Source organism: Sminthopsis crassicaudata, chromosome 1 (assembly GCF_048593235.1).
Source record: "Sminthopsis crassicaudata isolate SCR6 chromosome 1, ASM4859323v1, whole genome shotgun sequence".
NCBI lineage: Eukaryota > Metazoa > Chordata > Mammalia > Dasyuromorphia > Dasyuridae > Sminthopsis > Sminthopsis crassicaudata.
Genome location: NC_133617.1, coordinates 543,862,694 through 543,875,951, shown reverse-complemented (window position 1 = coordinate 543,875,951; position 13,258 = coordinate 543,862,694). Strand labels below are relative to the sequence as shown.

Below are 13,258 nucleotides of genomic sequence, written 5' to 3'. Positions count from 1 at the left end.
TTTTTTGCATCAAATCCAAAGGGTTTTTGGTTGTAAATTAAAATTAATTTTTCTCAGTGTCCTGAAACTCACAAATCACAAAATTTTAAAATAATTGAATATTGACATATACTACTAAAATAATAGTTGAAACCTATAAATTTCCTTATTGTGAAAGCTGGAAAATGTATAGACCCATCTGTTTCTGATACTTATCTGTAATGGAAATATGCACATTTTAAAAGTTTTTTCTTAACTTCAATAATCCCTTCCCATGTTCAAAAGGATAGTTATATTGGCCAGAGTTGATTTTTTTCTGATTTAAATGTTTTGACCACTCAATATCTAACATCCCCATTTGATGTTTTGGACATTTAATGAATGTCATGGTTTAATAGCATTGTTGTAGCTAATATTATATTAGTTTTTTCCTGCTTTTATATGTCTTTTGAACCTCACAAAAAGTGTTATTTTTTCCATTTTACAGAAGAGAAAATGAAAGCTGAGAGAGGAAGTGACTTTTTTAAAGAGTTCACACAAGTCCTTTAAAATACACTGCAAATACTCATTTTCAGTAGTTAACTGCATAAATCTTCAAGTACCTCTTCTGGGAAAAAATTATAACATGTATACATTTCATACTATACAAAATATGAAAATATTCTTGCAAAAGTGTTCCAACTTCATTCTTTCAATGCTATTAACAAAAAAAAATGGATAGAATATGTAGCTTTGCAAAAACTGGAAAATCTTGTAACTTCTGTGATTTATGTACTTTCTAGCAAGTCATCTGGGGCTCAGAAAACACCTGCTTTCTTTAGAAATTATCTACCAGAATGCTTTAGATTACTCCATAGGAGAAATATAGAAATCTAGATTCTAGATATTTTCCAGCCTTTAGGTAGTTCTGTACTGTAAATGGCTTTCCACAGAGCCCTCAACTTCAGAAACTACTCGGTTTTAGGGTTCGAAGTGGAATAAACAAACTCCTCTTATCAAATATATGTATCTTTATTGAATTTAGATCAACTAAATGAGAATTCAGATCCCTTAGCTAATTTTATCGTTTCCCCTTTAACGTATGGTGTTTAACTGCATGGATGAAATGAATAGAACCATACTCTAAAACCCTAAAGCCAATTAAACGTAGTTTATCAATTCTAGTTTGAGAGCAAGAGCTGGACTTTTGCCCAAATTGCTTGCCAGCCCTATTGTAGAAACCGTGTATGAAAGTTAAAACAAAGAACACAGTCTTTAACCTAGGAGACTGTCGCCTGCGCCTAGGGCACCCCAATCCAATTGCACTTTGGAAACGTGTGCAAGTGGAGACATTCAACTGCAATAACAGATTGGATGAAAGAAAAGAGTAATACAATTGTCCCATCCTGCACCACCCCCACCCCCACAACCCATCAGCAAATCCCCACCCTAGTGGCAGGTGGACAGTGTTGCTATGAAGAAAAAGAATCAATTGTCTAAACTCCAAACTGCCACACGCCAGACCTCCACTATTGTGTGCTTTCAATAGAAATGCAAACGAGCAGCGTGTGCCATCCACAATCTGCTCCACTAAGACTCATTATTTATTCAGGGCTTGTGCGGATTTTGGTAAAGTTTTAATTTCTGCCGCAATCCCCGTTTATACTTTTATTCGTGCATTGCACGGCTTTGCAAATGCCGATTTCTGTCTTTAAGAATTGTATGTTAGCAGCAAATAGGTCTTGTTCAATTTCTGCAGGTTAGAAGCAGTATTTCAAGTTTTGTTTTACTGTTCTTAAAGTGAAATAATCTTGAATGGTAAGATTTATCGACAATTTTTGCGAAGATCTAATTTTTCTAAAAAGCAGCGATTTCGTCATCCAAATTAATTTCCTTTTCCTTTTTATGATTTAAAAGAGATTAAATTTACAGGCTCCAGTCTGCCTGGTAACAGCATAACAAAAGCGGCAGATTTGAGGCATTGTAATCCTTCAACCCCCTCCACTCAAACACCTCCTCTCCCTCCTCCTCCCCCTCCCCACACGTGGCCTTCTGGCACGAGTCGGACAGCCTACAGCCTAATTACCATTACAATACTCCCCTGCCTCAGCCAATCAGTGTAAGGAACTCCACCAGCTGTCTTCTCAGCAGTCAGAAAGAACATAAAGAGGCTCCTGAGGAGATTCATCTAGAATTTTACTTGGTTACCAAACGTTGCTCTGCTTACCGGGTTCTTATCCATTGAGTAAGAAGCAGCAAGAAGCTTCTTCTCTTCTTTGTGGATAACTATTTTTTTTCCCCTTCTACTGAATCATGACTCTGGAAGAAATCCACAGCCAGGAGATGGTTACCGAAAGCACCAATAGGTAATTATCAACTAGCAGCTGTTAGAAGGAAAGGAAACCTTTGAATTAGGCTGTAGCCAGGGCAAGCTCCTGTAGGGCTGGGGAGCACGTTGTTAGAATCTGAGCTGGAGTATTCCAACCTTTGCTGGAAGGACGGCTGATCTTTCAAAGTGTTTTCCTTTTGCTGTCTGCAGGATGCAGAACGCTGGAAACTTTTATTAAAATCGCTCTGATTCTTTCGCCTTTTTAGCAAAAAAGATCCTCATAGTTTTTGACTGGGCAGAGAAAGTGGCAGAGTTGTATTAAGGAGGCTATGGGGCAATTTTCCGGTGGAAAAAGGTTGAAGAAAATATCCACAGTAGTAGAGGGTATTGGGAAGAAAGGATATTCGAGAATCTGCACTTTTACTTGCCAGTGTTCACTGCATCTACTCGACAGTCCCAGAGATCTTAACGATATTTCTCTCTTCCTTTCTGGACTTTTTTCTCACCCGCATGCCTTCTTGTGTTGTCCCTGTAGGATGCAGAGCGCCGGGAAAGCATTGAACGAGCTGCTGTTGTCTGCCCAACGCCAAGGCTGTCTTACTGCAGGCGTATATGAGTCTGCTAAAGTCATGAATGTGTGAGTATCCTATCAAGTAGCCCCAAGTTACCGTTTATTATTATTATTATTAAAGTGTGAAGTGGGAATCATTACTAAACCACCCAAGCAACATGTAGAAATAGAGGCAGAGACAGTAGAACAACTCTCCCCCCCAAAAAAAAAAAACTCACCCTAAATTGTGATTTCAACGCAAAGTTGTATTCCTTGTTTTGACACCCTGGATCTAATGTTCTTTCTCTTGTAACTTTCCTTTTCCCCTCTTTACAGCGATCCAGATAACGTGGCTTTTTGTGTCCTGGGAGCAGATGAAGAAGATGAGGGTGACATTGCTCTGCAAATTCACTTCACTCTCATCCAGGCTTTCTGTTGTGAAAATGACATCGATATTGTTCGAGTCAACAATATTCAGAAGCTAGCAGCGATTTTAGGTGCTCATGAAGATTCTGGGGAACCCCAAGACCTACATTGCATTTTAATTACAGTAAGTATCATTCGACCTGTTCACTTCTTCCTTACCCAACATCAAATATAAATTGATGTGATCTGAATAGTAAAATGCTTGAATATTTCCTTTTTTTTTCTTCATTACAGAATCCCAATGAGAATTCCTGGAAAGATCCAGCTTTAGAAAAACTAAGCTTGTTCTGTGAAGAGAGCCGAAATGTAAATGACTGGGTACCCACTATCACTCTGCCTGAATGAGGAGGATAGTTCAAGGCGCTGGGGGAAGCTTTAAAACCTTTGTTGTCAAATCAACTTGGTGCTACACACCTGGGCTAACCAAACAACCGGTGGCCGATTCTGTAGATTAGCATGGAGGAGAAATCAGAATTGAGCTGCTGGGAATGGCATACAGTGGGCTGTTGCCAAAAGAAGAGAGGAGAGTGAACACACTGTGTCCATCATTGGTTAGTGCCTACCAGTAAGCCTTTGTAATGCTTCAGCACTGGAGAAGATGGCTTACCTTGGAGCTGAAAGAATATTGGAAGTTTATAAATCAGATGAAACTGGTCTCGATAAGAACAGGTTGAGGAAAGGGGGAAAAATAGCTACTAGAAGCTGAAACTGAGCTGTTCAGCAAAAAAAGGGAAACTGGGTCATGGATCCTTGGACTTAAGTAAAAATTGCAATTGAACAACCTTATTTACTAGGGACTTCTGCATTTTTTTTTCAATATTGATTATTACAGTAAACCTAAAAGAAGTGGTGCTCTTGATGAAGTTTATGATGGAAGTTTACAATAATAAACTTATTGAAAATGAAGTAACCTATTTGCTTGTTTTGCTTTGGGGAGGTAAAACAAGAATTCCAAAAGCATTTCTCAGCATGTCACTAAGAAATTTCAGTTCTATCTAGGCAGCATGCTTGTTTGAATCTTCACACTTTATGACTTACTATGGCAACTCAAGCAAACTATTCCCAGGAGGAACATACTTTTCCCTTTAAGAAATCCAAATATTCTAAAGTAGTAGCTAACTGAAGATAAAAGCAAATAAATTTTTTCCATTCAATTTGATAATTTGACCTTTTGGCTTCTCTCCTCTATTCTTTGCTACAACTGGTTATCACAATGTCTGGCACTGCATACTTAATAAGCTCTGCTTTTTGTGGTAGGTGGCCTTTGTATTCTCCTTGAGTGATTTGACAGACTATTCCCTAAAGAAATTTTTGTGTCATAAAGAAACTATGGACAAACTAAACACACCCAGCAATAATTACAAAAGCAGCTATATTAAATATTATATTTAATGGCTGCATTTGATGTTGCTTTTAATTTTTTTAATTTTGTTTTTAATTTTTTTCAATGAACAAACGTCTCTTTCTCTCCACTAGTCTGCCCCTTAAAAATGAAAAAAAAAAAAAAAAGAAACAAATTAACAAATCTTAGGGAAACAAAACAAATTTCCACATTGTCCATATGTCCAAAATATATATTTAATTCTATATCCCATCAGTTTCAGGAGGTGGGTAGCATGCTTTATCATCCTCTGGAGTTCTACTTGATCATTGTTTAGATCAAGGTTCTTAAGTCTTTTTAAAGTTATCTGTCTTTACAATGTTGGATAACTTCATTGGAGCATGAATTACTCAGTATTATTCTGTCATGGTAACTCAACAAAAGATTTGAAGAAAAATGTCGAGGCATTACATGGACAGGATTAATTAGAAATACTACTTACATCTGCTATAACTACTTTAAGTTTTCTTCTTCCATGCATAAAAGGACCATTATTCACAAATTTATTTACAATCTTACAAGATACTTTTTTAAAAGTCGCTTTTTAAAAATAGTGTGGAAATTGCTTTTGTCTCTGTACTGATATGGAAAATTTGCTACATGAATGCAAATTGGAAACATCAGTGATTTATATCTTCAAAGAATTTTGTAGTTTTACTCAAAGGGTGACTTGTCCATGGTCATACAGCCAGTTAGATCTTTGAATCCAAATTCCACCTAACTCCAGGTTGACCTTAGATCTACTAATTTTCTTACAACATTAAAAAAAAAACCTTAACCAAAAAACATGGTTAAGGAACATTTTGACTAAAATATAACCTTTATGTTAGGTTAATATTATATAAATTCATGTGCTAATTTAACATAGTCTCATGACCTTTAGTGGGGGATGTTTGGTTTGGTTTGGTTTTTTTCTCAGAAAAAAACTCAGTTTTTTGTATATAATATTTTAATTTTCTCCAATTACATGTAAACATTTTTTAAACATTCTTTTTGAGTTCCAAGTGTTTCTCCTTGCTTCTCTTTTTCCCTCTCCAAAACATCAAGCAATCTGATCTAGGTTATACATATGCAATCATGTAAACGTATTTCTCCATTAATCATGCTATTAGAGAAGCAGCAGAACAAAAGGGAAAAGCCACTCCAAAAAGGGAAAATAGTATACTTCAATCTGTTTTCAAATTCCAGTAGCTCTTTCTCTGTGTGTAGATAGCATTTTGCAATTGTCTTTGGGGTGTTATATTTCTGAGAAGATTTGAATCAATCAGGGTTGATCATTACACAATATTGCTATTACTATGAACTATGTTCTGGTTCTGCTCACTTCACTCAGTATCAATTAGTTCATGTAAATCTTTCCAGGTTTTTCTGACATCTGCCAGCTCATCGTTTCTTATAGCACAATAGTATCTCATTACATTCATATATCACAATCTGTTCAGTTATTACACAGTTGATGGACATTCCCTCAATTTCCAATTCCGTCAACACTAAAGGAAATAAAAAATACTTTTGTATGTGTAGGTCCTTTCCCTCTTTTTTATAATTTCTTTGGAATATAGATCTGGTAGTTGAATCAAAAGGTATGCAAAATTTGATTGCTCTTGGGCATAGTTCCAAATTGCTCTCTAGAATGCCTGGATCGATTCACAGCTCCACCAACAATGTATTAATGTCCCAGTTTTCACACATCTCCAATATTTATAATTTTCTTTTTCTATTATCTTAGCCAATCTCATAAGTAACTTTAAGAGTTATTTTGATTTGTACTTCTCTAATCAATGATGAGTTAGAGCATTTTTTTTTCCTTTTTTGATCTATTTCTTCTTTCACAACTCTAACATGGAAATATGATTTATAGGATAGTACATATATAAGCTACATCAAACAGCTTGCTATCTTTGGAAGGGGGAGGAAGAGGAATTTAAAATCTTATAAAAATGAATGCCAAACTGCCTTTGACATGTAACTGAGGAAAAATAAAATAATGTTAAAAATAAAATAAAAATTATGTACACGTGTAATAAATGTATACAAATGTGTATATATGTACATACATATATATGTAAAAGAAAGATACAGAGGACAACACTAGAAAAAGATAAAACAGCTTGATGAAAGAGGTATGTAATGTCCTTTTCTAAAATATAATGTTCTCTGAGAGCAGGTTTCTTGGGGGGCTTCTGGTAGCAGCCTTAGTTTCAGTTCTGTTCAATAATCATCCCAAATGCAGCCAGGGATTAAAAGTCCAAATCCTTTACTGTCTCTTCCAAAATTTTATCTCTTTCACTTGGGACTCAGCTAGTTTTCTGGAGGCCTTCTGGATCTTGGTTTTAGTGTTCTCCACAGGACAGCCTGCCACCACTTTTCTGTCTTCTTTCATTCTGCCCAACTTGTGAATCTCCTCCACTGAATCCTGGCTCTGAATCTCCTACAGTGCATCCTGGTTGAGGCTCCTAGCTTATATATACTCTCTTAAAGGTGTGAATCTTGCAGAACTCTAGTAAGTACTAAGTACATAATCATTGTCTCTATCAATTCCAGTGACTTAGCACCTTGTAAGAATTCTAACATCTCCCTATTTCTTTTGATTTAGAACATAGTTGTTCATGACCTCCCTGACTTCTCAAGGAGGTGAGAACCCCCAAAAAGAAAGTGATCATGTCTTCCCTGACTGCTCAAAAAAAAGAGTGAAAACATCATAAAAAAGGAGGTGATCACGCCCTCCCTGACATCTCAGGAAGGGAGATGAAAACACCAAAGGAAATGGGAAATCAAATCAGATTAGCAGGTTTCTGTAGGGGCTCACTCTTAAAACAGATATACATAAATCCATCAATATGGGAGGTATTACACATAATTACATAAATTACATAAGCACATAGTAGCATAACACAGGCTAGTAGTGATGTAACAAATAACATGAATCAACATGAGGAATTACATATGTCCATAAATCCTAGAAATAGTCTAAAAGGAATCTACCATGTGGCAGGAATCCAATAATTCCTGCAAGTTTTGAAGTCCTGCAATAGTCTTTATCAACATTTTTTCATCTCAAGGAATCCAATGATTCCTGATGGTTTTCAAGTCCTGTAGCAGTCTTATCTTGTGTTACAGAATCTAGTGATTTCTGCAGATTTTGTTCTTAGGTCTTCTCCTTTGTTTCCAGATTTTTCTCTTTTTCTATCTCTCTCTGATGGAAAAGGTGAATATGGCTCCTTGGCACTCATCTGATTCCTTCTCCATTGGTAGAAATACAAGCAAATCCTCTCTCCCAGGCAATCCCTTCTATTTACCACTTTCTAAATCTCTCCTCATTATCTGGCAATTATATTGGAGCTGTTTGCACTGGACACTGCCCTGATCATTTAAAAAGCCTGTATTCTACCTTTGTAATCCCTTTCTGCCAACTGATTGCTTTTTGGATGACTGATCATGTAATCCCTTTCTGCCATGTGATTGTTTTTTGATTGATAGATCACATCAAAGTCCTGACCTTCTAAAGACTCTCTGGGTGTAACCTCAGCTGCCATCATGTCCCATCTATCTTTTGTATGATATCTTGGGGCTGCGCCCTGACTCTCATTTCCCTGCATCAATCTACATTCTGAGGCCCAGTGTAAGCCCTTGTGGCATTTTGGACATAGGGTTTTAGGTCTTCTCTCACCCTGTCTCTATCTTTGTACCTACACTGGGCTCTCAAATGTCCTGTTTTTCCACACCGAAAAGACAGAAGACTCTCTAGAAGTCCCTTGCCAAGAGGGACCCTGTCTTCCCATGTTCATTATAGTCTGGGTATAATAAGCATTTGTACCCACTCCTCTAAAGGAGCATTTTTGTGTAGTCCCCATATAATTCTTCTGCAAACCTCATTGGCATTTTCCTTAGCCAGATGTCTGGTCATTATTTCTGTAGCTGCATTTTCTCCAATGGTTCTTGTGACAGCTATTTGCAGACGTCCCAGAAAATCCACAAAAAGTTCTTTGGCTCCTTGCTGTATTTTTGTGAAGGCTTTACCTTCATTCTGGGAGGTAACCCCAAGCTTTTATAGCAGCAGTAGCAATCTATTCATAAGCAGTTGTGGGGTAATTAATCTGTTCTGAATTCTCTACATATTGACCTTCATCTGCTAGTTGGTCAAAGGTGACTTGAGTATTAACTCCTGTTTGCCTATTGTGTCTGGTTTGAATCCTATATAATTCCAAAAGCCACAATAATTTTTGTCCAGGTTCTAACATGTCCTTGCTATGGATTTCCAATCACTGGGGGTTAGGATTTCATAAGCCAAATTATCTAATAACATTTTAACATAAGAGTATGTAGCATCATAAAGTGCAACCTTTTTTCAAATCCTTAATTTTTTTCCAAATCAAAAGGAGTGTATCTTCTCCTTTTTTGACTTGAAGAGTCAATCTCTTCAATCACAGGGTATGCATGTATTTTTAAATCAGAAATATCCTGTCCTTCATTTTTTGCCTTAACCAATGCCTTTTGTAATCTTGTCATAGGCTGCTTCATAGGTGACGCTGACTGTGTCACTGCTTCTTCCCCTCCTCCTTCTTTCTCCATCCATGAAGGGTTAATTGAGGGGGTAGATCAAGGAATGGGAAATTTTCCTGCTGTGAAGTGCCATGCTCAGAATTGTACTTAACTCCATTCTTATCTGATTCTTCATCCCTTTCACCTAGTTTATTTGGCACCTCCCCCTCTGGTCTTTGTTCTTTTTCCTTTTTCTGACACTATATAATTTGTTAAAGTCAGTTTATTAAATTATATATATTAAGTGTATTTTTGGAAATTGAGCTTGTATTGGAATTGTAGTATTCATCTAGTTGCTCTCCTACTAATTTCCACTCCTCTAGATCCAATTCTTTTTCCCGTAGAGAACCAAGGAAATGTGTACTCTACAGTTTTAAAAGATCAATGATCTGCTCCCAAGTTATAATTAAACCTTGCTTTCTTATAAGTCTGGGAATGCTCTCTACATATTTTCAAGAAGAGGAAAAGCAGATTATTTTCTAAGCATCTGTCCCATTTTAGCTGAAATACTATTTTATCTCTTTAACAAAGTTTCCTTGTTGTACTCACCCTAATTTCTGGGTCAGAGAGACTTTTTCACTGGATCAGAATCAGAGGCTTTTCCACTGAAATCAGTATCGTGTCTGTTCCACGTTCAAGTGACAAAATGTAATGTCCTTCTCTAAAATATAATGTTCTCTGAGAGCAGGTTTCTTGGGGGGCTTCTGGGAGCAGCCTTAGTTTCAGTTCAGTTCAATAATTATCCCAAATGCAGCCAGGGATTAAAAGTCCAAATCCTTTACTGTCTCTTCCAAAATCTTATCTCCTTCACTTGGGACTCAGCTAGTTTTCTGGAGGCCTTCTGGATCTTGGTTTTAGTGTTCTCCACAGGATAGCCTGCCACCACTTCTCTGTCTTCTTTCATTCTGCCCGACTTGTGAATCTCTTCCACAGAATCCTGGCTCTGAATCTCCTACAGTGCATCCTGGTTGAGGCTCCTAGCTTATATATGCTCTCTTAAAGGTGTGAATCTTGCAGAACTCTAGTAAGTACTAAGTACATAATCATTGTCTCTATCAATTGCAGTGACTTAGCACCTTGCAAGAATTCTAACAGATGTACAAAATTTTAGCCAAGCAGCAAGCACCCTAAAAATCAGAATGAGCCAAATAGAAATTGATGACATGAGGAAATTATATGATTTCAAGAAAACAATTGATCTGTAAAATAAATCAAGGAGAGAACTTAAGAATTATAGGATTTACATTTTAGACATAAAGAATAATACTATAAGCAAATTAGAAAAACAAAGAATAGTTTACCTCTCAGATTTTTAGAGAAGGAAGGAATTTGTAGCTAAAGATAAAGTACATCTTGAAATGCAAAATTGATCATTTTGATTATATTAAGTTAAAAAGTTTTTGTACACACAAAACCAATGCAGACAAGATTAGAAGGGAAACAATAAACTGGGGAGGGGGGAATTTCCAAAGGCTCTAATAAAGGTTTCATTTCTAAAATATATAGAGAATTGACTAAAATTTATAAGAATACAAGCCATTCTCCAATTAATAAATGGTCAAAGGATATGAACAGACAATTTTTCAGATAAGAAATTAAAACCATTTCTAGTCATATGAAAAAATACTCTGAATCACTCTTGGTCAGAGAAATGTAAATTAAGGCAAATCTGATGTATCATTACATACTTCCCAGATCGGCTAAGAAGACAGGAAAAGATAATGAATGTTAGAGGAGATTTAGGGAAACATTGTTGGTGGAATTGTGAACTGATTCAACTATTCTGGAGAGCAATATGCTATGCATATCTTTTGATCCAGCAGTGTCTCTACTAGGCCTGTATCCCAAAGAACTCATAAAAAAAGAAAAAGGACCTACATATGCAAAAATATTTGTAGCAGCTCTTTTTGTAGTGAAAAGGAATTGGAAACTATACAGATGCCCATCAGTTGGAGAATGGCTTAATAAGTTATGTTATATGAATATTATGGAATATTATTGTTGTATAAGAAATTATCAGCAAGATGATTTCCAAAAGGCCTAAAGAGATTTACATGAACTGATGCTAAGTGAAATGAGTAGAATCAGGAAAACATTGCACACAGCAGCAACAAGATTATATGACGATCAATTTTCATGGACATGGCTCTTTTCTACAGCAAGGTGATTCAGGCTAGTTCCAATGATCTTGTGATGAAGAGAGCCATCTGAAACCAGAGAGAGATTTGTGGGCACTCAGTGTGAATCAAAACATATTTTTTTCACTTATTTTCTTGTTGTTTGCTTGCATTTTGTTTTCATTCCCATTTTTTCCCTTTTTGATCTGTTTTTTCTTGTACACCATAATAATTGTGGAAATATGTATAGAAGAATTGCACATGTTTAACAAATATATAAACGCATACACTTGATTACTTGCCATCTAGAAGTAATGGAGTGAAGGGAGTAAGAAAAAAATTGGAACACTAGATTTTGCAAGAGTGAATATTAATATAAATATTATGCATATTTTGGGGGGATCATGGGATCATGAATTTTTTAAAATATTTTTTTATTTTTATTAATTTTTATGATTATAACATTTTCTTTGACAGTACAAATGCATAGGCAATTTTTTTTTTTTAACAACATTATCCCTTGTACTCCCTTCTGTTCTAACTTTTTCCCCTCCTTCCCTCCACCCCTTCCCCTAGATGGCAGGCATTCCCATACATATTAAATATCTTATAGTATATCCTGGGTACAATATATATGTGCAGAAGCAAATTTTGTTGTAGTTGTTGTCGCAAAGGAAGGATTGTATTCAGAAGGTAAAAATAATCTGGGAAGAGAAACAAAACAAAAGCAAAAAGAACAATGCTGACAGTTTACACTCATTTCCCAGTGTTCCTTTTCTGGATGTAGCTGATTCTGTCCATCATTGATCAATTGGAATTGGATTAGCTCTTTTCTATGTTTCAGATATCCACTTCCATCAGAATACATCCTCATACAGTATCATTGTTGAAGTGTATAATGATCCCCTAGTTCTGCTCGTTTCACTCAGCATCAGTTGATGCAAGTCTCTCCAAGCCTCTCTGTATTCCTCCTGTTGGTCATTTCTTACAGAACAATAATATTCCATAACATTCATATACCATAATTTACCCAACCATTCTCCAATTGATGGACATCCATTCATTTTCCAGTTTCTAGCCACTATAAAAAGGGCTGCCACAAACATTTTGGCACATACAGGTCCCTTTCCCCTCTTTAGTATCTCCTTGGGATATAAGCCCAGTAGTAGCACTGCTGGATCAAAGGGTATGCACAGTTTGATAACTTTTGGGGCATAATTCCAGATTACTCTCCAGAATGGTTGGATTCTGTCACAACTCCACCAACAATGCATTAGTGACCCAGTCTTCCCACAGCCACTCCAACATTCATCATTATTTGTTCCTGTCATCTTAGCCAATCTGACAGGTGTGTAATGATATCTCAGAATTGCCTTAATTTGCATTTCTCTGATCAGTAGTGATTTGGAACACTCTTTCATATGAGTGGAAATAGTTTTAATTTCATCATCTGAAAATTGTCTGTTCATATCATTTGGCCATTTATCAATCGGAGAATGTCTTGATTTCTTATAAATTAAAGTCAATTCTCTGTATATTTTGGAGATGAGGCCTTTATCAGAACCTTTAACTGTAAAAATGTTTTCCCAATTTGTTACTTCCCTTCTAATCTTCTTTGCATTAGTTTTGTTTGTGCAGAAACTTTTTAATTTGGTGTAATCAAAATTTTCTATTTTGTGATCAATAATGGTCTCTAGTTCTCCCTTGGACACAAACTCTTTCCTCCTCCACAAGTCTGAGAGGTAAACCATCCCATATTCCTCCATTTTATTTATGATTTCGTTCTTTATGCCTAAATCTTGGACCCATTTTGATCTTATCTTAATATGTGGTGTTAAATGTGGGTCCATGCTTAGTTTCTGCCATACTAATTTCCAGTTTTCCCAGCAGTTTTTGTCAAATAATGAATTTTTATCCTAAAAGTTGGGATCTTTGGGTTTGTCAAACACTAGATT

The 13,258-nt window shown here is 36.2% G+C and overlaps 1 protein-coding gene across 1 annotated transcript; it reads left to right on the top strand.

The window, feature by feature from the left end:
- The first annotated feature begins 2,136 nt into the window (after positions 1-2,136).
- Positions 2,137-7,274, top strand: GADD45G (growth arrest and DNA damage inducible gamma). Its single transcript, XM_074281949.1, has 4 exons — positions 2,137-2,324; positions 2,823-2,924; positions 3,174-3,387; positions 3,498-7,274. Exons 1-4 carry the CDS (start codon positions 2,272-2,274, stop codon positions 3,606-3,608), a joined length of 480 nt encoding a protein of 159 aa, XP_074138050.1. The 5' UTR covers positions 2,137-2,271; the 3' UTR covers positions 3,609-7,274.
- Positions 7,275-13,258: the final 5,984 nt, after the last annotated feature.